General features: G+C 48.7%; 2 protein-coding genes across 2 annotated transcripts; both read right to left on the bottom strand.

Moving 5' to 3' along the window:
• Positions 1 to 4,431: 4,431 nt before the first annotated feature.
• ZBTB48 (zinc finger and BTB domain containing 48) lies at positions 4,432 to 16,196 on the bottom strand. The gene is made up of 11 exons (XM_030537813.1): positions 16,065 to 16,196; positions 14,989 to 15,693; positions 13,383 to 13,663; positions 11,009 to 11,120; positions 9,938 to 10,030; positions 9,214 to 9,300; positions 8,683 to 8,837; positions 7,857 to 7,993; positions 6,688 to 6,852; positions 6,031 to 6,119; positions 4,432 to 5,027 (listed from the first exon to the last, which is right to left on the bottom strand). Exons 2-11 carry the CDS (start codon positions 15,688 to 15,690, stop codon positions 4,731 to 4,733), a joined length of 2,118 nt encoding a protein of 705 aa, XP_030393673.1. The 5' UTR covers positions 15,691 to 15,693; positions 16,065 to 16,196; the 3' UTR covers positions 4,432 to 4,730.
• Positions 16,197 to 16,357: 161 nt separating this feature from the next.
• Positions 16,358 to 27,532, bottom strand: TAS1R1 (taste 1 receptor member 1). The gene is given in 7 exon segments (XM_030537819.1): positions 16,358 to 19,713; positions 21,254 to 21,374; positions 22,004 to 22,216; positions 24,100 to 24,218; positions 24,221 to 24,887; positions 25,423 to 25,729; positions 26,782 to 27,532. Coding segments are annotated over 7 exon segments (2,574 nt in total). The 5' UTR covers positions 27,015 to 27,532; the 3' UTR covers positions 16,358 to 18,799.
• Positions 27,533 to 27,629: the final 97 nt, after the last annotated feature.

Raw genomic sequence — 27,629 nt, 5'->3', positions numbered from 1 at the left:
GGTAAGATTTTTTTGGGTCCTGTGGACAGCATTATGTTGGGGTAGAGGTGTATTTGGTATATAGAAAAATAATTTTATGTTGCTTCAAACATTCATGATAAAGAATGGTGGCTAAGCGAAGGTAAATTTACAGTTTATAAATGGATCAATTTGCTGAATGATAGAACCTAACGTTATTATTACTCATTCATCAAAATAATTTAAAGCAGCTGTTGGAATTTTTGAGCAATTGGTAAATGCTAATCAGGGCCTTTAGTTAGTGCATAGAGACTGAATTTTGTTTAGATCGCTATTTGCTTTTGTAATCAGTAAGTTCTGCTTTCAGACTTAAGTGATCTGGCAGGCTTAATTTTATTTCCTGTATTTAACCTAAAAGCACATTTCACTGGAAGAGGAAATTTCCTGCTAATTCCTTGATTTGAGTGTCTGGCTTTTCCTACAAAGCTCTTAAATTTCAAAATGCAGCATAGTCTAGTTGAAAACAAGCATTAATGTCCTTTAGGAAAGAATGATGATGTGAGATAGTGGGTGAGATGGTAGCTCTGCATTTTCTCAGTGGGAAAACTGTATGAATTTAAACTTCACCTACATATGACAAACCCAATCTCTCAAATCTTTAGGCTTCTTCATTTGGAAGATGCTGTAGGATATTCTAACTCACTGAAATATCCTAAGTTCCCAACAGATAAAGCATTTTCTACAGCTCTTGAGTCTGTTCTCTCTATTGCAGACTTTCAGCAGAGATTCTTCCTGTTATCCTGAACTAGGACACTCAGACTTTGATAGGTTATTGACAGTGCCTTATCAGAATGTAGCTTGAGACAGGGTTATAGCGCAACTAGATTGTGTTGACAAACTTCAGTCTACCAAGACTTCACAGTGGGTGGAACAAAGTCACTCCACAAATCCAACTTGATAGAGTTGGCAAACTTCAAATTCTGTTTTGTTTTGGAAACCTCTGCACATGTTGCTGGGAAGTCCTGGGGATCCTGCTTCAAAACCTCTTGCTAGAGCTTCATGTCATGAACATCAGTCTGCTGGCAAGGATGACTAGACAAGATGGTGGGACTTCTATATTAGGCAAAGGAGCTTAGACTGGTATGTCACACTTTGACCCTTGGTAGTGCTACCAGCTGGAAAGAATGAAAATCTCACTGAGTTTCCTACTTGGGAGTTGGGAATACCAAGTAGTGGACCATTTGGTTATCTCAGTCAGGCTTTTAGTATCACAAATTTTGTAGTAACCAGTAGGAAACCTACAAAGAAAGGATAGTTCTGTTACGTATTCCCCTCTCCTGTAGCTCTTGTTTAGCTGGTATGGAAGCAAGAACATGAGATAGTTTCTTCTTTGAGGTTTTCAGCTCTATAAACATGTTTTTGTTACTGAAAATATATTTTTTATACCTAACTCCTGTGCTATTCTCAAGCTAATGTTAAGCAAGATACAGGGCTCATTTTGGTGAAGCTTGCCTATTTCCTTGGACAGATGCAGTGAATTGATGCAATTTCTTCACTTCTGGCTGTTGAATACTATGCCAACAAGCAATTTGTGTCCTCACAAAAGTTAAACTGAAACCTCAAGTCAGTCTCTCTTCCTCTGAGCTTGTGCAATTATTGTAATGGGAGTGGTAAACACAACCGTATTGTGCTCAAGAGGGTGCCAGTTATTTAAGACATGTATTTAAGTCCATCTTAAGATGTGGAGCACTGCTGTCTACATGTTGTAATTTAGTATAACAATTTGCATAGTAAAATGGTCAAGTATTTATGCTGAACTATGAAAGTATATTTATGTAGAACATTCTCCTCCTGTAGTGCTCTCTGCTGGACCTATGTCATCTTGAAGTTCCAAAACCAGATGAATAACTTTTGGTTTGTATTTATACCTTTTTTGTAGACTTTCATTATGTCTAAACCTTTAAATACTGTTTAAATGCCATCATTTGAAGCAAAGGCATTTTACATTTTGACAGATTTTTGAATTTTATTCTCATACTTTTGTTTTTAAAAACTTACTTGAAATGATCAAGCTAAATAAAACATGTCAAATGTAAAGGTTTTGGTCAGCTTTCAGTGACTGCAGGGAGGCTTCTAGATCTGATAATTAATTTGCCTGTGGTGGCTCTCTATCTGATGCATGTTTGTATAATTAAATAGTCATTTTCCAAAGAGAAAACATTGAAGAGTAGTCTTACTTCACCCCTAGAGGAAGTATGATCTAACAGTTCTCTTCCAAGCTATTTATTAGATACTATTAAGTACACTTACAACAAATCCCATTTTTGCCCCACTACCATTTTTAGAATGTTTCCGGCCTTCCTATCAGAAATGAACTATGTTACAATGTCTTCCACATGGCTGTCAGTCTGAGTACTGCTAATAAAGCAGGCACTTACGCTGTTTTGCTGCCCTATATTGTCCCATTTTGTGACTTGAGTAATTTAGTATTCTAAGAGTGGCAGTTAACAATAACCAGAAAATCAAGGTAGTGTGTATAGTGTCAATCAAGAAATACCCCTGGAAGCTAGTTCTCTAATCCGTACTTCATTCTGGAATCTAATCAGCTACCTGTGAAATGCTCTAGCATCATGTGGCTGAATTCTGATACGTGCACTGATAAACTAAATCTGCTTCAGAGCCAGAGCGACTTTCAGCCACAGTCTGCAAAAGCTTTTTGTAATGGTAGCAGGGGATTCAAGTAATTGAAATTCTCAGTTCCCTTAAATTGCCTCACAGCTGATGTACTAGTTATCTGTTGCTGGAGAACTTGCTCTTAAATGTAGGAGCTTTGTCAACAGCTGTAGTGTTAAAGGACAGAGATAGTCATGAGAGTCTGGTATCCTTAAGCACACAACATGACTTTTCACAAGCTGTGCAGACAGCCCTCAGTGTAAAAAGTTGACCATGCCTATCTTAGTGATACAAGCCCTATAGACAAAGTACTGCTAGATTGTAAAGTTGCTCAGCAGTCTCCTACCACAACTGTTAAACATCTAAGAACTTGCTTTTTTTTGGTGGGTTTTTACGTGATGCATCCTTTTGTTTTGGGAATTAGTAACTCAGTATTGATAGAGGTATGATAATTTAAATCATCTCAGCTGTCTGTCCTTGATCACTGCACATGGCGATTGAGTTTAAAAACACCAGCATGTAAAGTAAATGTTACATAATACAGCCAATAGTTTTAAAGAAATTGCTGAAGACTTACAATGTCAAGCCTTGACTCAAGACATTCCAAACCACCCTTACATGGAGCAATCAAATAGCTGTTGTGCCAAGTTGGTTCCAGGACTTTCTCAGGGTGATAGATGAGCTAAACCCTCACCTTGCATGTGGTCTATGGTGAGCCCAGCCTACTCTCTTCCGTAGCTCACCATTATAGCTCCTAAATTGTGCTGGTTGCCAGCACCAACAAATGAGAGCAGCAGGGTAAAGCCCCAGCTGTGCCCTTTGTCACCAGCAGGCTAGGGAGAGAGAGTAGTTCTAGCACCTCTCTGCAGGAGGATGGTCCTTTACTGGGCTGATTCTCCTCTCACCAAAATGGCAGCTTGTAGCTATAGTGCAGGATCACAGACCATGCCTGATCCAAGCCAGCTAAAACATTAAGTTAGTGGAATATAGGTGAGAGATGGGAGAAATTAGCTTATACAGAGCTCTTATCAACAGCTGTTGGTCAATAAATATTACCTCACCCACCTTCTCTCAAATATCCTGACAACATCACAGCTACACTATTGCCTACATGGAATATATTTATACAGTCACTTTTCCTCCTGCAATCATAGCATTAGGCTCATTTCTCCTAGGAGCTAACATTTCAGTGTCTTTCTGCATTACTGATCTAATGGGGGGGCAGGGAAGCAAGTGCACTCTTGGAGAGATTGATTAGCTCTGAGTTTTCACACATTTGCTGTTCTTGTATAAGTCATTAAGGGATTTTCAGTGGAGCTTGATACCCAACTCCAATTAAAAATCAGTAGGATCTGGGTACTTAATTTGCTTAGGTGATTTTGATAAATGCAGCCTAAGTTAAACTATCCAAAGCTGGGGTTGGAGTGGCCTTAGCAATAATGGGATTACTAACAACTTTACCTAGTTCTTATCTGAAGGCTACCTTTGGTATGCTGTTCATGGTATTGGGTTGTGCAAAGCCAGACTTCAACACTGCTGCCACCGGGAGAGCAAGATTCATGTATACAAGTGTGACCCACACATGGACACTTACAACAGCCATGCTTGATGTTAGAAGTAAAGTTTAACTATACCACCTCCCAGGAGGCATTTTTCTTGTTACTGCCACAGTGCTGGTGGGCATTTTCCCCCAAAACAAAATTACTTTTTCTGAACAAGTCTGTAAAAGGCAGTATCCTTCCAACTGTCCTTTCTTACATTAGAAAGGTAGCTGACAGTATTAAACATGAGCTTGAAATATATTTTTTATTCCTTCCAGCAGGGGAGATTTATTCTGTTCACTTACATTTGGTTCATTAACATGCAAGCTGACAACTCCCTATTTTGTGCCCATCTACCAGCTCAGCACTTAACTGGACACTGTTCCCCACCCCCTTAAAGCTCAGTACAAGGATGATATTTTTAAAGTAAAAGGCAGTGGACTTTTGAGAATGTAGGCTTTGAAACACGAACATCAAGTCCTTGTGAACAGTTAGTCCAACCTAAGACTTCATTTTATTTATTTCTGAGAGGGAAAGGTGTGTACAAGGACATAAGTGCTATGTTTCACAATCTTCGGGGATCGTTGTCGTAATGATAAGAGATTGTTCAATAACATCTGTCATAGAGAAGGTCTCATTTGAACATAGTCTCTGTACAGGGATTGCTTCACCCAGGGAGCTGTGTGAGAGGGATTCCACAATGACTTCTGCAGGCCCCACCTCCAATTCATGCGGGGGCTGGAGTGCTACCACAACAGCTTTTTCATCCTCAATTATTAGGTTCCGCAGCTTTCTCTGCCGGGGGTTGTAGTTTTCAACCCTATCATGAATCTCCATGTGACGCCTCAAGTGGGCCTTCAAAAGAAGAGCAATCAAAGTCCATCGTTACCCACCTAAAACACGCCCAGCAGAGCCTCCTCTTGGCAATGAGGTCCAGGGTGCAGGAATGTTGGTGGCTAAAAAGCTGGGTCTAATTAGCACTAGGGGTGGAGAAAACATGCAGCGAAATAAATGCACACAGTAAATTCACAAAAGTGGGAGAACAGACCTCCTCCCCAAAAAAAGGCCATAGGAAGGGGGGAAATTGGAACAGGTAAGAAGGCAAGGATGGGGTAGCTCTTCCATAGAAACTTCTGTCCCCCCTAACACTTCCTCTAGAAGAGAGAAGGTGGTAACTTAGCCTTTTCTCCTTAGGGCTGCAAAGCAGTGCCACAGTGTGGCCACACAGCAGGAGCAGGATTCCAGCTGTGGAGAGGGAATGGCAGACAGAGCTAGTAGGAAAGAGAGGCCCATTTTTGAAGTCTTCCAAGCTGCTCTAGTAGGGACTCAGTCCTCACTAATTTCTCACCCATCACAGCCACTACCCAGACTGGGAGCAAAAAGCAGAGGCCCATATTTCACACTGGATCTAAGTTGCCTCAAATACTCATTAAAGCCTTTCATTCTTTTGGGGTTTTTATCCAAGTGTGATGTGTCACCTGTTCATAGAAATCTCTTCCTTTGCTTCCTCTCTCCCCCCGCCCAGGACTGTGCTTTTAATAAATGAGAGGAGATTTTGGTGGGGTTACTGAGGGAAAACTTGATCCAAGGAGCCAGGGCACTAACTGGCACTGCCCTTTTCACCCTGCCTGAGTGGCCAGCAGCTCAGACACTCCAAGTGCTGCTCTGCTGCATTCCTGTCTACAACAGGCAGTGAACATGCTTCAGTTTAGGACCCCCATGTTTTCCCTCCTGAAGAAATATACCACTTTATAAGACTAATTTTGTTTCCCCGTGTGTTTCATCTCTTTGCAAACAGGAAGCTAGTGACTCAAGCAGGCTTACAGTACTTGCCAGTGGAATTAGGAAAACCCCATACCTGTCGAGTGAACTTGTAACCACATTCAGTGCATTCAAACTTCCTCACTCCTTTATGTCTGCGAACATGGACACGCAACTGTTCAACAGCTGAGAAGGGAAAGTTAGAAACCATTTATTAGCCACTTGGCTGAATATGGCAACGTTCATGGGCTGAACACTGCAACCAAGAGTCCTAGGCCTGAGCTACATTGGAAATGTTACTATGGCAAAGGACATGGTGACAATCCTGCTCTCTCAGGACATGGTGAAAGGAGACTCCTTTTTGAAGCGCTGTACTAAAGCCTCAGACTTGGCCAGCTAAGTCACAGGAAAAGCTTGAAGGAGAAGTAAGTGTTCTCTCCCCTTCCTGCTCACCTGTTGCTCCACTTTCTCTAACACAGTTTTGCTGAATATTGCATCAGCAATGGACATAAGAATCTCTGCAAGAGACTGTTTGACAAAACACAGAAATGCTGGATCTAGTTCTGTTCTGCAACCAGTTGTAAGAGTTGGAGTGCAGTCACGCTGATTGCTACAGCAGGCAAACAGAATGTCCTAATTCCCTGACTAGCACTTGCATGGTCACTATGAATTAAGAGAAAGAGGCTCAAGGCAAATTAGAGCCCTCATAACTCTGCACAGGAGGATGCAGCAGCATTGCTGTAATGGGCCTTACCTTTGAATGTTTTCCCACAGATCTGGCAGAAGTGTGGTCTTCCTTCCTGATGCCTGCTAGCAATGTGCCTCAGAAGGGGCCCTTTCTCCGTGAACCTCTGATCACAAAACTCACAGCTGAAGGGGCGTTCACCAGTGTGTGTGCGGTTGTGCTTATCCAGACTCGCTAACACAGATGAGAGACAGGAAATTTATCCTTCACGTACAGAAACTTTACCACACAGTGCTGCCATTTCTTCTTATACTCACTACAGAGACTGCACAGCCCTCAGATACTATTTTCTTAAGAGTTTTTAGAAAAGATGCAAATGGGAATTCACTGTTTTTATAGTTTCAGTTAAGGGTATTGGGAAGAGTGGTCAGTCTCTCCCTTCCACAGTGTCCAGGCATAAAAGAATAAGTAAATTAATTTGATAGCTTAATGCAGTAACTTTTGGAACTCACTGCAGGGACAGATTGGGGAGGAGGCAAATGTATTTCAAAAAGGACATCTGCAGACGTTATTTAGGTGCTAGGATGGACCTATAAAATCTACTTCAGCACTGCCATGACATGCGGTCAACTTTGAACAGAGGACACAGTTGATGTCTGAAAAACATCTGATAGTTTTACTTCCGATACATGTTTTTTTGTTTGTTTTTGTTTTTTTTAAAAGCTTCTTAAAATATACCAGGTTTCTGAAAACATCAGGATACATTTTCGCTCCTAGAACCAAAACATCCAGAAAGATGGGAGGGGGATTTCAACTCTTCCCTTAGTTGCTATTTCCCAGCTTGCTTTTCTGGTAGCTGGCCTTTTAAATCTGGGAGAAAAGCGGTTGCCATACTGTCTGGCTACCACAGGCCACTTCTCCCTCCCTTCCAGCTGATAAGAGTTTTTAGCTTCTATTATGTTTTCCTATTCCTGAGGCAGCATCGCACAGTATGAGCTCAAAGGGGGCAGGAAAGAATTGCACTAAGGCAACCCTCCCCTGAAGGTATCAGGTATTGATGCTGCTAGAGGCAGAGTACCAGCGGGACCTGTGGTCTGGCCCGTTAGAACACCTCCTGCTCAGGTAACACTCAGGGCTGGAGTTAAGACACATTCAGTGCTTGGGCCCTGGCAGTGGAATAATGGGCCCTGACAGTGCAGCTCTCCAGGGGAACTGTAACGAGAGCCAGCTGTCTGTACCTTGTGTCCTGAACGTCTTCCCACAGAGGTGGCACTGGAAAGGTTTCTCGCCTGTGTGCGTGCGGAGGTGCATGTTGAGGTTGGCTTTCTGGGTGAAGGCGTGATGGCAGAACTCACACACATAGGGGCGCTCGTTTCTGGAAGGACAATGAGAACCATGTTCAATTTGTTCCTGTCCTGAAGAGCCTCTTTGGTTGGGGGAACACCCCTACCCACAGCTCTCCGTTAGAAGGGTTAGACTCCTGGGAGTTAAGTCAGCTTTCACAGCTGTCCCAAAGTTCCCAAATTCAATCCTGTTTCAAACCTCTCTCAACACATAAGGACTTGAAGAGGTACAAGAACTGCGATTAACATCCTAGACTAGTCTACAGGTACGAAGAGCAGAAGCTAGAGTCTCTTAGCCCTCAGACGTTACAGCTAGTCCTGGGGACCCCATACTGATAGGGAGCATGAAGAAAACACTGACAAAATGTGTCAGTGACCAAAAGAACACCATGAAGCCAGATACAGTAACTGCCTGATCAGCTTCCAAAGACAATGAGCACACTGAGACAACAGAAGCCACGCAAACTGCATATGGATAAGCTACATCTCTAGGGGAAGAGGCAGTACTGGCCTTCTGCAGTACTATTTCTCAAGGGTCAAAGACCACTAAAGGGGGGTGATGCCTATCCCTGTCCTGCCTAGTTCATCTCCTGGCCGCTGCAGGACTGGTCCCTGAAACATGTTCCAGAGATCAGCAGGTCTACAAGGAAGAAAGACAGTAGATGGGGCTGAAAGATGTGCAAACGCTTGTGACCCGGGAACCCCCCCCCCCCCGCCTTACCTGTGTTTAGCCTTGATGTGCATCTGTAAGCCATTGCGACTCGAAGCCCTGTGCCCACACTCCTCACAGACAAAAAGTTTCTCTCCACGGTGCTTGAATGCCTCGTGCAGGCGCAACTCCGTTCGAGACAGGAAGCATTTGGAGCAGGCAGAGCACTACAAGTCCATAGGGAGGGATTAGGATCAGAAGCCAACAGCAGGAGTTCTGTCACGCTCAGGGAACTAGCTTCCCAGACAATACAGCCAAGAGCAAAAGCTAAGCCCAGGCCAAGCCTCTGGTGGACACAGGTCTCCTCCAGATGAGGATTAGAGGGTGCCAGCCTCTAAATTACAGAGTCAGCCCAGCTGCTGTTCTTTGCCTGGCACCACATCGCACTAGGACCAGATGAAGGTTAGGATCCTTTGATTAGCCGCCACTGCACGAGCATCCCTCCTCCCTCAGTAATAATTCAAGATTGCCATGGACCCATTCCATGTTTTACCCCCAAAACGTCAACTCTGCCCACCCCACATTAGCCTTGCCCCTCCTTACTGCATGTGGTTTTGGAGCACCATGTAACTTTATCATATGGCTTTGAAGATCCTTCTTTTGCATGAACTGTTGTACACAGGAGGAACACTGAAATAAATAAGAGACAAGAGTCAGCCTCTGGCCATTTCCAGAGCACTTACTGAGTTAGAAGAGTTTAAGGTTTTGCTAATGCAGAGTGGCCAAAGGGGCTTGGCCTAGCAGAAAGAGGAGAAATGATGCAAGACAAAATCCGTCCTCAATGCCTTTCCACTTGCCTACAACATGTAACCAGGCAAGCCCCCTAAGCTCCAGGTACACCCTTGGCACTCACACCCAGGCTATATCCCTTGGGCTCTGTCTGCATGTTCCCCTACCAGGCACACCCCCTTTATCAAGGAGATGAGTGATATGTGGAGCACACCTATGGTCTGGCGATAGGAAGAAGGGATCAGTGGGATCAGCACTCTAAGACACAGGATAAATGCAGCTGCCATAAAAAGGAAGGAATAAACCAAAACAATATTCCAAAATTAAGGTGTAGGCAGCAGCCCAGTGACCAATGCACGGCCACAGCACCAGCCCAATTCCCTGAGTCACTGCCACATGGTGGTGCATGCTCTCAGTGCCAGGCCTGGCTGGGTGGGTCAGTCCCTCAACCCCAGAATAGAAAGGCATCTTTGCGCGCACACCCCTTTCTTTTCATGATAGCATCTCCCCGTCATTCCCAGGAATGCACTGTGCTGACCTTGTACGGCATTTCCCCTGTGTGTGACACCATGTGCAGCCGTAATTCCATTCGCCTCTTAAATATCTCCTGGCAGACTGAACAGGTGAAAACCTGAAAAAGACAGGAGCAGATAAGATAGTCAGCCAGACCCTTCAGTACAGAAGCAGCTCTGCTTATGGAAAGGGAAGAAAGGAAGGACACAGGCAAAGGGGATGGAAGATAAAGCAAGAAGCTGGCATAGGAAACAGGTGCATATCAGAATGCAGACTCCTCGGAATGTGGTTAGGACACTGTTTGGTACGTAAACATTATGTCCTCTTTATAATACACAGTCAGAATATTCTGGTTATACCAAACTCCAACATTTGTCCCAAAAATCCAAACCAAAGCAAGTGGTGACTACACATGCTGTGCCAACCCACGCTTTCTTGCTGCAAGTCTGTCCAAGGCCCACACCAGACTGGTACACCCTTCAGCAGCAAGCTCAACTGACACACACCAGCAAGACAGGAGAGGATAGATGACACCGTTTCATTGTTATTCTGCATTTCAATGGCTGAGGTTGATCTTGGTTCTAGGAGGCTGGACAGGAGGCTGCAATGGAGGCTCTAATTCTGTTCATGTTCCCAACTGCCCAGCAAAATGGCCAAACTCACAGAATTTAACGTAAGGTTTTCCTGCTATGCCCTGTGTTTATTTCCTGGTGAGATGGCCTTGGTTTGCCAGAGGGAGGCATCCTTGTCTAAACTGTCAGCGTTTGTGCTATCTTCCCATCAGCACAGAAAGGCAGTGGGTGTAACAGACCCAGCACAGCACTGAGCATCGATGCACACCATGTCCCACTTTAAAGAAACTCCTCAAGCTAAACAGAAGTTGTTTTGTTCCAGCTTCCCAATATTGGATCTGGCCCCAAACTCTTAGACATGGCACCCAGGAGAAGTCTTTCTGTGGACAGATTGCTCAGGTTACAGCTCTAGGCAAGAAGTGAACAAAGCAAGTGGCTGTAGACATGCTATCTGTTTGGGCTGCTGCTTTAACAATTTAACAGCTGCTGTCTCCTGCTCCTCCCTTGACAGTTCCCAGAAGTACCTGCTCCGAACGGTTCATACAGTTCCTAGCTTCATGCTCCAGCAGATTCTCCTTCCTAAAATAACATTTACCACATTTGGAACATTCAAATGGCTTTTCTCCAGTGTGTTTCCTAAAAGGAATAAAAACAGAGTATCTGTAATTCTCAGTCTTTAACAGCAACAGCAAATATTTCCTTGGGCAGGTTAGGGAGCCACTCACACAACAGGATCCCAAGTTAGAGCCAGGATGCTCGTAGTCTGAACTGTTTTACACTGGAGAAGCAGACTCACAGAGACAGTGAGTTACTTTCACAATCAGCCAAATCTGTCCTGTGGCTTGAGAGGCTTCATGAACAACGACCTTCACTAGACTCAGTGTCATTTCCAGGTCCACACTCCCCATTCACAGCCCAGCTTGAAAGAGGCTAGTGAAGCACTGCTCATTAGCAGCCAGGGGACAACAGAACCTTTACAAACTCATGCATAGTTAAATTGTTGTTCACACCAACACATTATCTGTGGTCAAAGTTCTTAGAATGCAGCTGAAAATCGTAAGAGACCCTTCTGAATGCTGTCCTTTAGGAAGCTGGTCTGCTGCTCCCATGGCATTTCAGAGCATCAGGTCACCAAGGCTCTCCTGCACAACACTCGCACCCTTGGCTTCTCCAGAACAATCATCTCAGTCATGCTTGCTGACCCCCCACCAACCTGCTGCAGGTGAAGATTGGAAATGCTGAGGTGACATCACAGAGCTGTGTCTGCATTTTAAAGAAGGAACCTGGGGCTCCCTCCTCCTGCTGCTACTGTGGGCTAGAGCTCCCTCAGGCATCAGTTACCACTCTGAAGTCCTACGCCGTATTTCTCACTTGTTGCTATGGGGCTAAGAGCCCCCATTCACTCTTTGGCTCTAGGGTTGTTTTAAAGTTGTTTTTAACAAGCAAGTAAGTCCGGGCAGCTCCACCTACAGAGTCTGACCAAATTTTAACAGGTGGCAGCTCCTCCGCGCTTGCACTGAGATCTGCTCCCAGTGCTGCATCCCCCAAAACAGCCCCTCAACACAGACGAGCTGTTAGTTCCGTTCTAGTGATACTGCTCTCCAGCCCAGACTTGTGAGCGGAAGAGGCTTGAGATGCATTATTTACTCAAACCTTTAGAGCAGGGGTGGGCAAACTTTTTGGCCCGAGGGCCACATCTGGGTATGGAAATTGTATGGCGGGTCATGAATGCTCATGAAATTGGGGTTGAGGTGCAGGAGGGGGTGAGGGACCTGGCTGGGGGTGCGGGCTCTGGGGTGGGGCCAGAAATTGAGAGTTCAGGGTGCAGGAGGGGGTATGGGCTGGGGTGCAGGCTCAGGCTGGGGCTGCAGGCTCCGGGGATGAGGGGTTTGGGGTGCAGGAGGGTGCTCTGGGCTGGGACCGAGGGGTTTGGAGGGTGGGAGCAGAATAAGGGCTGGGGCAGGGGATCGGGACATAGGAGAGGGTCAGGGTGCAGGCTCCAGGTAGCACTTACCTCAAGCAGCTCCCAGAAGCAGCCGCATGTCTCCCCTCCTGCTCCTACGAGGAGCTGCAGCCAGGTGGCTCTGCGCGCTGCCCCATCCAAAGGTGCTGCCCCTGCAGATCCCATTGGTCACAGTTCCTGGTCAATGGGAGCTGCGGGGGCAGCGTGCGGAGCTCCCGGCTGCCCCTATGCGTAGGAGCCAGAGGGGGGACATGCCGCTGCTTCCGGGAGCGGCGACACGCGCACATGGAGTGACCCCCTACCCCACTGCTCGGCTGGAGCGCAGCAAGCTGCAGGCCCTGCTCCCAGTGGGAGCTCGAGGGCCGGATTAAATCAGCTGGCAGGCCAGATGTGGCCCGTGGGCCGTAGTTTGCCCACCTGCTTTAGAGACATTCCAGACTCTCAAATTCAGCACCTTTCAAGAAGTTGTTTCTCTCACCCCCAACTGAAGCCCTAACAGCTAGCTGGGTCCAGTACCCCAGTCAGTGCTGAAAGGGTCACTATGCCAAAAAGTGACTCCAAGGGTCTATATGGAGGGTCTTACTGGTATCTGCCCCTGGCCAACTGCAAACATAAAAAGGCAGATGGGGAATGCTAGGGCTAGGTGCTTCTTCTAGCAAAGATCCTCAGTGCCCCAGGAGGTTTTCATCCTGGAACTGTAGCTTTCTATAAACAAGTACGAGACTCCTACAGGCACAGACTATTCTCTCCGGTCTCGCCTGCCTCCCAGCACTATTATTTCATAGCCTAAAGCTGCATGTTAGAGTTCAGAAATGAGCTCAAGTTCAGCTACTCAGCACCACTGCTCGGTGCAGCCCAGCCCCACTGGAAGCCAGTCAGGGCACAGGTCCCTCTTACTACGGGTAAGGTACAGGAATAAAAAGCAGAATGTTTACCTGTTGTGCACTTTTAGATAATATTTGCTGAGGAAGGTTTTATGACATGTGGGGCATTCAACCGGCACAGCTGTACCTTTTCTGTTCCCAGGAGTCTCAGCCTCTACCAGCCCAGCATTCCCTGCAGGCTCCGAACTGCTAGGCTTTTTTGCCAAATTTGATTTCTTTTTGGTCCTCAGGGTCTTTTTCTCAGGAATGTAATCTTCACCTGTTTCCTCAGGAACTTCTCCATCATCTTCGGCTGCTACGTCATCAGAGACTTGAACAACCTGCATTTCCCACTGCGATGGAACAGGGAGCCATTACGTTAACTCAGTGAACACCTTAGACAGAACAAGAAATTGTATCTACAGCAGCACTGCAATATCATACAAGTCAGCTAAAGCTGGAGCTTGTGGACAGCACCACTGTCTGAGAATAAGAAGCTTTCAGGAAAATATAACTAAAACTCAGTGGATTTGACTAAGAACATCTCCCAATAACCCCCAAAGGTCAGAGTCTGACTAGTGGATGTGTTTAGCTTGTTCCAGTGCTTTAAGATGATAACTCTCCCACCCCCAAACACTCACCCGATCACACTCCTCCTGACAAGCATTTCAGCATCTTTTGCAGCAGCTGATGTAAGCTGCTTCATGGCTAGTTTAATTTTTTAAAACCTAACTAAACTCTGTTGTTGCTGTTCAGAAGAATCATTCCCTGTCTTTGCCAGCACCCTGAATCCATTATCTTAGCTTGTATAGAAATAGTTATTAGCCATCGGAGTTCCCCAGCCCTCTTCAAACTCTAGCCAGCGTTTGTCTCATTAGCCTTCTGCAATTCCGACTCTCAAAAAGCCAATATACACTGCACAAGCAGGTATTTCTGTTCAGTGCCCTTAAAATAATTTCATGATGGAATTTCATCTGGTCTTTGAGCCAAAGTACTTATTTAATTTAAGATGTTCAGTTTCTTCCTTTTTTAATGCACAAACTCATTAAGAATTGCAGGTGTGTTGACTTTGCTCCAGGAAACTAAACAAGCTAATTAATAGGAAAAGTATTGAAAACTTTGCACTCTGTATGGTGACAGGTTTCAGTGGTAGCCGTGTTAGTCTGTATCAGCAAAAAAAATTAAAAAATGAGTAGTCCTTGTGGCACCTTAGAGACTAAGTGGGTTATAGCCCACGAAAGCTTATGCCCAAATAAATTTGTTAGGTTCTAAGGTGCCATAAGGACTCCTCATTTTCTTTTTTGTACTCTGTACTAGCTTCCATTTGTGGAGCTCAAAGTCGTTACAAATAGTAGTCAATTAAGCCTCAATGTCCCTGAGATGTAGGTAAACCTTTTCCTCCCTTTACAGATCAGGGGAACATTAAGGTCCACAGAGGTTAAGTGACTTGCTCAAGGACACACAGTAATTCTGTGGCAGAGTCAGGAATACAACCCGCATCTCCTGAGTCCCACTCCTGTGCTTAAACCACCATCCTTGCCCTCTTATAACACGTGCTCTGTTGAGAAGATTAGCTGACACAGCAAATCTCTCCCTGCTTAAGTTTTAAACCTTTAGTTCTAAGGAGAGTAGTTTCTTAGTTCGTAAAAGAAATCCTGTTAGGACATGCTCCACGCACCACCTCATTGCTGATGCCTCTGTCTTCAGTGCCTCCTCTTTTAGGCGGCCTTTTTATTTCTTTACATTCCTGGGTGTTCTTTACTTCACCTGAATTGCTCAGTGCATTTGTTTTAACAGCCCTTTTAAGCCTTTCCCTAAGAAGAGATGGGCTCCCACTTGGTCCCTGGGTTAGTTTGGCTCTCCTAGTGCAGCAGCTGGGGCTGGCTTCACTATCAACATTAGGTTTAGACACTGCTTTGATAGCTTCTTCTCCATCTGAGTCTGTTGGCTGCTTTAAATGGCCATTAAGATCGTCTCTAGGACTTTTCTCGTGAAGACAATGGTTGTTTAGATCACTGCCATCACAGCATTTTGGCTTGAAGCTCTGACACAGCTCTACAGCTTCAGGGACACAAAGTTCCTTGGCAGCGACAAGCACCTTCTCCCGGTTCTCTGAGGTAAGTGCGAGGTGTCCAGTGTAGAAGAAGTCCAGCAGGAGCCCAAAGATCTCCGCAAAGCTCTCAGGGAGAATGATACTGCTGGAGGCTCCATCTCCATACAAACTCTGGAAGAAGCAGCTGCAGCAAGCCAGGACGCTCCAGTGGGCTTTGAACACCAGCCCACCTACGTCCAGCGTGGCATCACAGTACTGGCCTTTCTCCCGCTGCTTGTTCAGCTCCTGCAGGACGCGGACGCTGTGCTGGACAAAGGAGCCATCCATGGTCTGCAGGGAGAGGAGACGGGGTGAGCCAGCTGGGCTAGGGCCAAGGGCTGTCAGGGGAGGCAGAAAAGAGAGCAGCCTGGGGGGAGCTCCACATCACCTTCCCCGGGAGACGTCCCCTCCAGTCCGCCCCGGGCGGGAATATCACCCCCAGTCCGGTCTGGTCCGGTCCGCCCCGGGGGGAGACATCGCCCCCAATCCGGTCCGGTCCGGTCCGCCCCGGGGGGAGACATCGCCCCGCCAACCCCTCCGGTCTGGGCCGGTCCGGTCCGCCCCGGGGGGAGACACCGCCCCCCAACCCCTCCGGTCCGGCCCGCCCCGCCCCGCCAGGAAGCCGTGGCCCCCCTCAGCCCGCCCCGCTAAGCTCCCCTCACCTCGCCAGGGGGGTCCCGGCAGCCGGCGCGGGAGAGGGGGCGCCCGAGGGCCCCGACAGGGAACCGAGCGCGGTTACTGCAGCCGCGCGGCCAGGAGCCGGGCCGCCGCCATCTTCGGGAAGCGCCGGACGTGACGACACAGCGGGGCCGCGGGGCGGGGCCACCAAGAGAGCACCGGGCGGGCTGGGCTGGTGAGTCCCTGAGGGCTCCGGAGGGGAGCTGCGCGCGGCCGGGGGGGGCGGTAGGGAGCCCCGGGGGGGGCGGCGCGCGCGGCCGGGGGGGCGGCAGGGAGCCCGGAGGGGCGGCGGGCGGTTGGCGCCGGGAGTTTTGCCCTGGCCCCGGGACACTGATCAGGGAGGACGTGTCTCTGTCGGCTGAGGTACCGGGCAGTCTGGGGTCTGCTCCCAGCACGGAGCTGCTGGTTGCGGGACCAGTCCCGGTCTCGGGCACTGGCCTGGCCCTCGGGCGACCTGACATTGGACTCTGAGCTGGGGCCTGTGACTCTCCTTTTTGGGCCTCAGCCTCCTTCTGTCAGAGAAGGCGCATGGTGGTAGCCGGACCAGTGACTGGTGCTTTCGGATCCCTGGATACTGAGCACTGTGCAAGATGGTTTCCTGGGAGGAGCACAGCACATGAGCTTCCCCAGTGCCTGAACAACCCTGCTGAAATGGATGGAAACCATGGATCACAGCACAGCTCTCCCCCTGGGCTTCCCCACATTCCCCTACCTTTGGGGAATCCCAAAGCCCCTGGAAAGATCCTGTTTCCAGCAAAAGGGGCTACTGGGGTACTTAGCAGCAGTATGGGAGTCTGCATCCCTGTGTCCAAATGTTATTCCCCTGGATGCTCTCAGTTAAAACTGACAATTGAGTGGCTCCCCCCGAGAGAGGAGCAAAGCCCTGCATTCAGCCTCCCTGGGCATATCCAGCAGGCCCTGGGAGTCGCAACTTGCAGCCAGTCACCCTGCCAGTGTTGGCAAAGGCTCTTGTAGGTCCCCAGGGATAGGAGCAGGGCTAACTATGAGCTGTAATGCAGCAGTGTGTGAGTTTTCAGTGAAGTGTGATTGATTGCTGGTGGCCGTTTGGGTGCTGTTGCTGCTGTTCTGAAGAGACATTTGTGTTTTTTCTCCTGTGTTATATTTAATAGCAGTTTAACACTAAAAATTATCTGACAAAAATAGTACTGAATGTTGGAACTTTGTGGGGAAGGTGAGAGGGAGGGGCTGAGGGCACAGTGAGATGGCGTCAGATGCAGGGGGAGAAGAGCATGAGGACTGGATCTGAGTGCCCACTATGTAAGCTACCTCTGCTTCGTGTCCCATATGGCCATGGGAGTGAATGAGCCTGTGCAAGGGTGCTGGGTCCTGGTGCTGAGAAGCAGCAGCATATTCCCAGCCCCACTCTCTGCCCACATCAGTACCCGAGAGAAAAGGGGCATTTTTATCCTAGGCTGGCTAGTATGCTCAGCCCCTCCCTTTTTACCTTGAGCTTACAAAGCCGATGGTCTGAGCCTCCCAGGAAGCTGTTCTCGCGTCTCTTGGGTAACTAGTCTGGGAGACCATCAGGCCACTCAGTTCCAGGGGCATGAGCAAATCATCAAGAGCCTCCTGTTCCGAGGTGCTGGGCTCATGGGGATCCCATTCCCCACTCAGCACCACTCACTAGGCATTCCATCAGTTTAGTAGAGAGAAAAGAGAAGCCCAGATCTGTCTCTTGGGGCTAGGTGTTTAATAGCCAGGACAGAGTACTGTAGAATGACTTGTGCCATCCGTTTTTGTGCCTCTTTTCCATTCCATTCCCCATACCCTACAGCAGTCTGGTCTTGGACCCTGGGACCTGCTGCTGTCTCCAGGTCTGTGATCTGCAACTTAGGCTGGAACTGGGCAGGTTGCATGCAGCGCTGCCATCTTACAGCTGTGAGGATGCCATGTGGGGGATAGCACTGGGAGCCAGGCTAAGGATGTGCAGTAGCTTATGGAGCAGTCTTGTGCTGCCACGAAGTGCAGCCCTGGAGCTGGTGGCAGGACCCGTGTGGATGGGACCCTGGGAAGCACAGTCCCAGGGAGGGCTGGAGGTGTGGGGGAGCCATGAAAGGGGAGAGCAAAGTGTTACGCCCTGGGCTGATCTCGCTGCTCTGCCCCTAAACTCCTTCCCCCCGGGCTGTGAGGTCAGCACCTCCGTGCCCGGCACAGGCCCCTGCAGGCAGCTCTGTCACGGCCAGCCTTCCACTCACAGGGAAAACGAAAACCATGGCAGCTGAGTTGTCCCTGACCCCACAGGCTGGCTGGGCTTGAGGCAGGGCCCTGGGCCCAGCTTTGTCCATGCTCAACGTGGAGGCTCTCCAGTCTGTCCTGTTCTTGCTGCCACCTCCCACAGCGCTGCCACCTCCCACAGCACAGCCCCCATGTGGGCAGCATGCTCCCATGTGCCCCCCTGCAGGGCATGTTGCTCATTATCCCTTCCCTGCCCCGCCAATCCATCACAGCTACTCTCACCTCACAGCCCACCAGGACCAGTTACTGGTGGCAAGTAGTCACAGGCCTGAGCTCATCTCACTCCACCCCTCTGCACCCCCCCATCTCATCCCCAGCTCCCGCTAGAGGCCCCCTGCACAGATCTGTCACACCCTCTTCCCCCATATTGGGAGGCTGAGAGCACAGATCAATAGCTGTGAGGGACCTCCCCCCACCCACCCCATATAAACCCCAAGGTGTCCCTGCTCCCCTGCCCGTGGGCTCAGTCCAAGCTCCTCTTCGTGGTGTAACTCTGGATTGACATCTGGAAGTGCTCAGTGGTGTTGACCTCTGCTCGGAAGAGGATGATGTAGCCTTTGAGGAGGAAGTAGCCTCCAAAGATCCCAGAGAGGGTGGTCAGGTTGGACAGCACAATGATGGCCACCAGGTACTTGCCCTGGTAAAAGACATAGGTGGTGAGAAAGCCGATGAAGCAAACAAAGTTGATAAGCAGGCTGCAGGTGATGCACTTGGTCTCATTGTAGTTCTCAGACAGGTCCTTCCCCATGTAGCTGATGACAAAGCAGCAGATACCGAGCAGTGTGTTGTAGAGCAGTCCCCCTATAGCGTCATCTTCCGAGCACTGGAAGATGATCAGCATCATAAAAGTCGTGTAGTCCTTCCTGGGCACTGAGGGATTGGTGCTGAGTAAGACCAGGCACATCACCACCTGGGCGGCAGTGCAGGCTCCAATGAACAGGTTTGGTCCATTGTGCCTCATTCAGGCTCTATAGAAGGCAGGCCACTTAGAGGCCAATTTGAAGATGCAGAGGATCTGGAAGGCGTGGGTTGCAATGCACGAGAGGCAAATGGTGAAGCTGATGGAGAAGACGGGCAGCCTCAGCAGGCACATGTGCCAGGTGGGCTCCCCAAAGTAGCAGTAGAGGCTGCAGCAGGCTCAGATCAGAGCGCCCAGCATGAGGAAGCACATTCTCCCGCCTGCCGACTTGACCACTGGCGTGGTGAGGTTCTGGGCAAAGAGGGCTGCTGTCCCTGCCAGCAGCAGTGTGATGCCAGTCAGCAGGGCTCAGGAGACGGGGTCAGCCCAGGACAAGAATTCAGTGGTCTGATTGAAGCAGATTTCACTCCTCACTGGGGCCCACTGATCTGTCCCACAGGGCTGGCAATTGTAGAGGTCTGCAAAGGAAGGAAATGGAGAAGCTGAGATGCTGCTCACACACCATGCTGGTTATGATAATAATGATCTGCCTTCTTATAGCACCTCATGCCTGCAAGGATCTCAAAACACTGAACAAGCTGCGTACAGGGATCACCCACCACTGGGATGCAGCTGCCTCTGGGGTGGAGCACAGATGTTGGGGATAACAACACAGCCCTTATGTAAAGGGCCTTAGGGTCTTTAATGACCTGGGATCAACGTGTGCCACCTCCAAACAAGGTTCAGTGAGACAGTATAAAAGGTGACAAAGCCGAAGGCCTCAGCCGTAGAGTGAGTGGGTGCAATTATGGTGACGTTAATGGACCTCTGGGACCACTGGGGTGTCTGTAGCAGGATATGGAAAGAAATTGGAATGGGAGAGCTCTGGTCTACAGAGTGGCCTCTCTCAGCTTGGCTTCCCCCAGCTTAGTCAGGGGCAGCAGCTGCTGTGGCTTAGCTGGGTGAACTAAGTCTTACTGACCACCTGGGTCACAGCTGGAGTCCTGGTTGGGGTAAAGTACACAGCTCATGCAGCTAGTCTGGGTGGGGGAACATGTGATGAGGGCTCCAGCAGATGCAACAGCCTCACGGAGGCTGGCATGTCTGCAACAGCTGCTCTCTCCTCCAACTGTAGGTGAGGTGCCGGGGTGTTCACCCGGCCAGGCCACGGAGTAACTTACCCCAAGCCTCTTCACTGTTGGTGGTTGCCCAAAGCTCATGCTCCAGTGGGACATGGAGTCTGTTAGCATCTAGTGAGCGAGAGTGAAGGGGTAGAAGACATTCTCTTGCCATAGGTTTGTATTTGTGGCTGGCACAGCGGGGATCAGATAATCCTGCAGTCAGCCCTAGGCACCACCTGGCCCCCGGCATCCAAGCATTTTCATATCGCTTCCAGTATCATCAACTTGCCACAAACCAAATTCCGCCCTGATATTTATTGCCACCTGGTGCGGTTCATTCTTTCTGGGTTTGTCTGTCTGTCTGCCTCGCCAGTAGGACAAAGACAACAGTGGGCAGGAAGCAGCTGTCACACCTGCTTCCCCCACCCAAAGCTCACAGTGAGAGGAGTCAGGCAGCTTCAGCTCACCTGTTCATCTGATTCCCAGCAACCATCTGAAACCACAGCTTCCCAGCACCAGCCAGGAGTGCACTGGAGCCAGCACTCGGTGCTTTGGGGGGAGACCCGGTATTTACATACCCACAGCGCTGCAGCCCTTCTGAGAGCTATACAAATGGAGAAGGCAGAGAGCAAGCTGCACTGGGCCATTTGCATCTCAAACGCTAGTCACCAGGCCCTGCAACAGGAGGGGAAAGGGAATGGTGGGAGAAGAGGAAACTGCTGCAGCCAGGATGGAGGAGGAGGAGAAAGTAAGGAGAATAGAGAAGGGCTGGAGTAAGTGTGTACAAGAGGAGCATGGAGCCAGGTGCATAGGCTAGGAACACAGGAATGGCAGGACAAGATTAACCAGCTTTCCCTGGCTGTGACCCCTGTGAGGAGCTGCCTCATGTTCTACTGACCACTGCTGTTCAGGAAGGTTCTTGTGGGGCAGGCCACGCAGTCAAAGCAGCATTCGTGTAGCCCCACCTGCAACCTCTTCTCTCCTTTTACGCACACCTTTGAGCAAGTGGACACAGGCACCTAGATGAAAGCACTGCAAGGGTCAGGCCTGCCAAGAGCAAGCCCCCATCACAGCTAGGGCCAGCTAGGAAACAGCACAGACGGAGCAAAGCTGAGTTCCTGGGACTGGCACAGGCTGCTCACCAGAGGGCTGTACCTTATATTTCCAGGCACCTTAATGTCCAGGAAAGGGGTCAGGACTGCAGATAGGAGCAGGGCAGTGTGCAGGGGCAGCACAAGGGCACGCCTGGGGTGATTCTTCCTGAGAGAGATTTTTCTGAAAATTAAGATGCAAGCAGGAGCCTGTCAACTCTCTGTTCCCTGTACCACCAGCCCCGATTGTTACAGAGCCTACAGCCTGAGATGCTGAGCACCCCGGCTTCACCCTGCTATGGGAAAGACCCATGAAGATGCAGCCAACCTGACTAAGTGTGACTCAGCGTAGGAGAAGGAGTGGTGAGGCAGGCCCCTCCTGGCCTGTAGGATTCTGCTCCCCCAAGCCCTGGGACACACAGTTTTATGTAGGGTCAAGTTTCAGGAATAAGGGGAGGTTGTTTTATTTGTAATGCTAGGAAAATCCCTGTTTGGTGGTACTGCCCTACCCTCCTGAGGCCATTCCTTTCCCAGCATGCAGCTCAAATGCTGGTTACCTGATTATCCTTTGTATGCCACAGGAGTCCAGCCTGGCCAATGTTCAGTCTGTTTGGGTTTTGGCGGAAAGACCCAATTACATCAAAAGACCAGGTCTGGCCAGTCCACTTCCATATGACAAGGTCGTAGCCTGTCAGGGGATCCCCACTGCCATCAAAATGCACCTGGCTCTTCTGCAGAGTGAAATTCACCTGCTTGATTTTTTCCAGGAGCTGGAAAACAAAAAGGCCACAGACAGAAAAGACCCAAGATTCCAACATGCAGCTTCAACCTCCTGGGCAAAGACTCCCGTCAGTGATAGATTAGATCCTTAACAGGGTGGGAGGGTCCATGTCTTTGCTGCTGTCCTCTTTCTCATTAATTCCCCCAGCACCCGGAGGCAGAGTGGTGCTGTTATCCTCATGTTACAGATGGAGAGCTGAGGCACAGAGACTAGTGGTATATTTTTAAAAAATACCTAAGTCCTATTGACTTTCAAGAGATGGAGGCATCTAAGTCACTTAGGGGCTTTTGAAAATTTTACCGTAAGTGGCATCCCAAGGGCACATTGAGTCTATAGGGAAGCAGGGTACTGAACCTGGGTGTCTGAGGCCCCCAGCTACCATCCATCTGTGACGGTACCTCCCATAAGGCTTCATGGAAATATGCTTAGAATGTGTTTTATGCTACATATGCCATGTAACATATCTCAAAGGTTATGATCTACTGAATGTATTAATCCTATTTGTATCCATGTATCATTTTTGTATTCGATGTTATGAATGTTAGCTGTGTACTGGCTTGATTTCTAAATAACCTTAGTAGAGCATTTGGTCAGTTCCTGGAGAAAGGAATATTGAAATTAAGTATCTAATCAATAAACACTTAAAGGACAATGGATCTTGGAATGCTCCAATCCACATAAGAAGTCTACTTGAGGACATTCAAGATAGCATGTAAATAATGGATGCTACCTGTAAAAACTGAGTAATGCATGGACATGTGACTTGCCCAGGTGACTCCTAAACTCCATCTTGGAGCTGGACTTTGCATAGGAGTGAGGAGGGGGTCTCCACCCACAAGAGAAAGTCTATTTAAACCCTTTGGAGACCCCTCCATTTTGTCTTCTGCTGGCTAAAGAGGGAGCCTCTCCACCCCGCACGATACCTGAAAGAAACTGGAACAAAGGGCAGTGATTGCTGGACCCAGGCTAAAAGGAGATCAGTCTGTAAAAGGGAGCATTCTGGAACTGGTGAGGAACTTATCTATATTCAGTTTGATTAGATATAGATTTGTGCATTTTATTTTATTTTGCTTAGTGACTTATTTTGTTTTGTCTGTTACTACTTGGAACCATTTAAATCCTATTTTCTGTATTTAATAAAATCACTTTTTACTTTTAATTAACTCAGAGTATGTATTAATACCTGAGGGAGCAAACAACTGTGCATCTCTATCAGTGTTATAGAGGGCGAACAATTTATGAGTTTACCCTGTATAAGCTTTATACAGGATAAAACGTATTTATTTGGGTTTAGACCTCATTGGAAGTTGGGCATCTGAGTGTTAAAGACAAGAACACTTCTGTGAGCTGCTTTCAGGTAAACCTGCAGCTTTGGAGCAAGTAATTCAGACCCCGGGTCTGTGTTGGAACAGACGGGTGTGTCTGCTCAGCAAGGCAGGGTGCTGGAGTCCTGAGCTGGCAGGGAAGGCAAGGGTAGAAGTAGTCTTGGCACATTGGGTGGCAGCTCCCAAGAGGTTTTCTGTGATCCAGCCCATCACACCATCCTCTCTTCTGATTAGAGATGGTCTCTCCAGAGCAGGGTAAGGCCCATTGGCAGGGCAGTGCTGGCCTGTTCTGGGACTCAATTCACCAGCCTTGAAACCTTATTGGTGCTTTGATGGCATGCAGCTTGCAGGTAGAGCTTGGAGCTGGTAGGCACCTGCTCATCCTGCTAGATACTTATACTTCTGCTCCTTTCTACTTCCAGCCCCCTGCCTCTGACTATAGCAGTCAAACCTGCCCTGAGCTCTGGGCTGCCCCCATGCAGCTTCACACAAGGAGACTCTCGCTCCTGTACAAGAGAGAGGGGGGCCTTTCCCATGACCCACTCACCTGCCAGGGATGGACTTTGTCCTTGCTGCACGCTCCCGAGCAGCAACCCAGCAAGTGATGCATACCGTGGGCCACAGCAAACACCGCCGAATACACATTAAAGGAGGTCCAAATGTCTGGGGTGCTGAAGTGAGTGAGTGGCACCTTGTGCAGATCTGATTGCAGCCTTGGCTGGTGCTCTCATTGCTGCTGCTCCCGCCACCCCTCCCGTCAACACCCAAATCAGGGGCACACGTGGCTATGTTACTTTTCTCTGAATTCACATGGGTAGATTCAAATTCCTCCAATCCTGGAAGCTTTGCCTGCTTGACTGACAACCCAATCACTGTGCCGATTCTGTGGATGCCGGGGATGCTTCAGACTGCCGAGGCTAGAGACCATGCCTCAGTGCCCAGCTACACCTTCTCCGTCACATTCTCCTGAACCACCATGTCAGAGAAGTCTTTAGCGCTGTCCACATTGGAGAAGACGACAGTGACTTTGACCCCGGTCCTCGTAAGGACTCTAACCATCTCCTTCAGCTCTGGGCTGCTGGCACCCCCCTTCGTGGGGATGATTCCTTGGTAGGCGGCACAGATGTCATTCTTAGCCACCACTGCTTGCAGGGTCTTTATCCCATTCCTGCCAAAGGCATCATCACTGTCCACCATCGCAATCCAGTTCCACCGGAACTCCTTCAGCAGCAGCACTACAGCCTCAACCTGCAGCCTGTCGCTGGGAATGGTGTGCAGGAATGAGGGGTAGGCATGCTTCAGGCTCAGCACCTCGTTGGAGGCTTCATAACTAATCTGCAGAAGGGAATGAGGGAAAGGATGTGTCTCCTGCTGGGAAACTGTGCAGAGGGGATGGGCACTGGTACTGTGTGGAGGTCAGTGCTGAACAGTGATTACCCGAGGAGGAGGGGGGCGATTGGCATCGAGCAGCGATACCAGCAGGAGGAACCAGCGTCAACCGTGACTCCTGTGGGTGTGAGGGGACTTGTATTTGGAGGGCACATGGACCTGGTGGATGCAGCAACACACATTGAAAAAACAACCAAGTAAGCAGCATGGCTGCATGTCGTTCTCAGTGCTAGGAATAAGCCTAACCTCTGCTGGAGTCACACCGAGACCGAGTCCCACATTCCACAAAGGACCATAGGGGTCACATCACCTGCTCAGAGCATTGATCCTCCAGCCACCTACACCCCAAACCACAAGCCCACTCCCTGCCCTTCTTCTGATTAATCAGTATTACCCCAATCAACACCTGTGTTTGACCCTGCCATAGATACCGTACTGCTTAAAATATATTTGGCATTGCTCCAGACAAAGTACTGATTACCTCTGGCATAAGGAGGATGCTCAGGATAGCTGCGGTGATGAGGATAAACTGGCTGCTATCTGGCCCTATCAAAGCCACAGCCTTGGGCTGGTAGTGTGTGAAGTTGCTGAGCACTTCCACATGGTGCTGTCTGCTCTGGGCAAGGATACTCAATGTTGCGTACATGTTGGCAGATACTGAGCATGTGTTGTAGATCTCGTAGCCCAAAGTGACATTGAGGAGGAGGCTGCTGGAGTTGTTTATCTTCTCGATGGCGAATCTCATGGCTTGCAACAGGTGGTAGCCATGGCTGTCTACAGAGGCTGCTCTGCAGAAATACAGGTGTTATTGCAGAAGCAAGAGATGTGAAGGCTTCACTGAATCGTGGAGATGCACCCTGGGCAATGCCTGGCATAAGTACGTGGTCCAAGAGCCAGGCAGCCTGGAGTTCTAACACTGACACACTGGGTGACCTTAGACAAATCACTTCATCTGTCTGTGTCTGTTACGTGTACTGTGGCTCACAGGGGATTCATGAGGAGACCAGCAGCACAAACATCTTTCTTTTTGTACAATTACACTGAGGTTGCCGCTATTTAGTGTTGCACAACACACATCAGATTGTACCTATTAGTTCAAATCCCCATTGCCCCTCTCCTAATCAGCAACTCCTTATGCAATATCCTGTGGGTCAGATTCACTGCCCTGCTCTGCTCCCTTTCTCCTGCTCAGGTGGCACAAGAGAAGAAACCACCTGCATCTCCCCAGATCTCTGATGGCACAGAGTGGATCTTGGCTGTAGCAGAGATTTTCTTCAGTAATGGCCGCAGTCACACCAGCTAAGCTGTGATATTTTGGACTACTATCATTTTATTAATGAGAGGTGAGCCCTGCATGCCCCAACTCCCAGCCCACCATGCGTCGTCTCTGTTGCAGCTTCCTGTCTATTTGCAGTGGGTCTTTTTGTCCCATATCTGCTTTCCTACTTCTTGTTCCACCTCTTTTTCCTGCTTGTTTCCCCTCCTGTTTCTATTCCTGCTAAATATGATTTCCTTCTTTGTATCTGTCTAATCTAGGCTAACAGCATTTCTAAAGTTCTGGTCACTGTAGTATTATTGTTATTGTTTGTATTGGGTTGCAGGAGCCCCACTGTACTAGCTGCTGTACAAACACAGAATGGTTTAAAATCTAGGGATAAGATAAGAGGCCCCAGGTGGATCTAGCAGACAGACCATGAGCACAAGGAAGCAGTGAGATAATACTGGACAGCATGTTAAGCAGTGATTACAGCCTACCCCCTGCTTGGCCGTACTGACTCTAGTATCTAGGTACTGATACATAGAATTTGTTGCAGCCCCACACCCTACCCTTCTCGCTTACCTGTCACATATGTCAACTTCCGGTCTAGGCTTCTCTGTTGTTGAGTAGCTACGCAGTCGGAAAAATCCTGCAATCGTGTAATCCCAGTCCATCCTGAATTCAGAAGGCGGCCCCGTGTTCTGGCATATGAAAGCCCAATAACATGGAGCCAAGAGATACAAATATAAAATGAATGGAAGAAAAAGCATCATGCTGTTGGTACAGAGCTTTCTGGAGAATGGGCTGGGAAGCATATAATGGACACTTACTGCCTCTCAGACAATGCTAGACTTTCAGATCCTGAAGTACCTTGGACTATTTACATAGACAGCCTATGCCTATGCCTATGCCACAGATATAACATGTAGCAAGAACCAGGACTTCACACTTTCCCAGGAAGGGAGGAAGTTTTGCTTTGAGGTAAAAATAACAAACCAACCAGGGATTTATCTATTGTAATATTCTGCAGGTGAGCCCAGACCCTGTGGTCAGTGGAGATGGTGTTGGAGTGTTTTAGGAAGTAGAGTGGGCTGTGTGGGGCTTTTGTTATGGGCATTTAGGAGTGTTTTGATGTAACTACTATATATGTTGCACTATGTTCTTTGTGTAATAGGAAGGGAGAAGAGATGAAAGCCAGTGTGTGATGTTCAGAATCTCTGCTAATAAACTACTTCTTCAGCGAGGCTCACATAGGTAATAAAAGATAAATTACCATCGTAAGTGTGTCCTCCTCTGTATGGTATGTGTACACTCTAGATGAGAGGTTCTCAAACTGTGGTCCGTGAGCTCCATTCAGGTGGTCTGCCTGGACACACAAGAGAATGAAGGGCCACCCATCTAAGTAGTGGAATCGCGCAGGCATGGCTCCA

The sequence above is a fragment of the Gopherus evgoodei genome, chromosome 18, assembly GCF_007399415.2.
Source record: "Gopherus evgoodei ecotype Sinaloan lineage chromosome 18, rGopEvg1_v1.p, whole genome shotgun sequence".
NCBI classification, from domain to species: Eukaryota; Metazoa; Chordata; order Testudines; family Testudinidae; genus Gopherus; species Gopherus evgoodei.
This window is presented reverse-complemented; position numbering and strand designations above follow the sequence as displayed.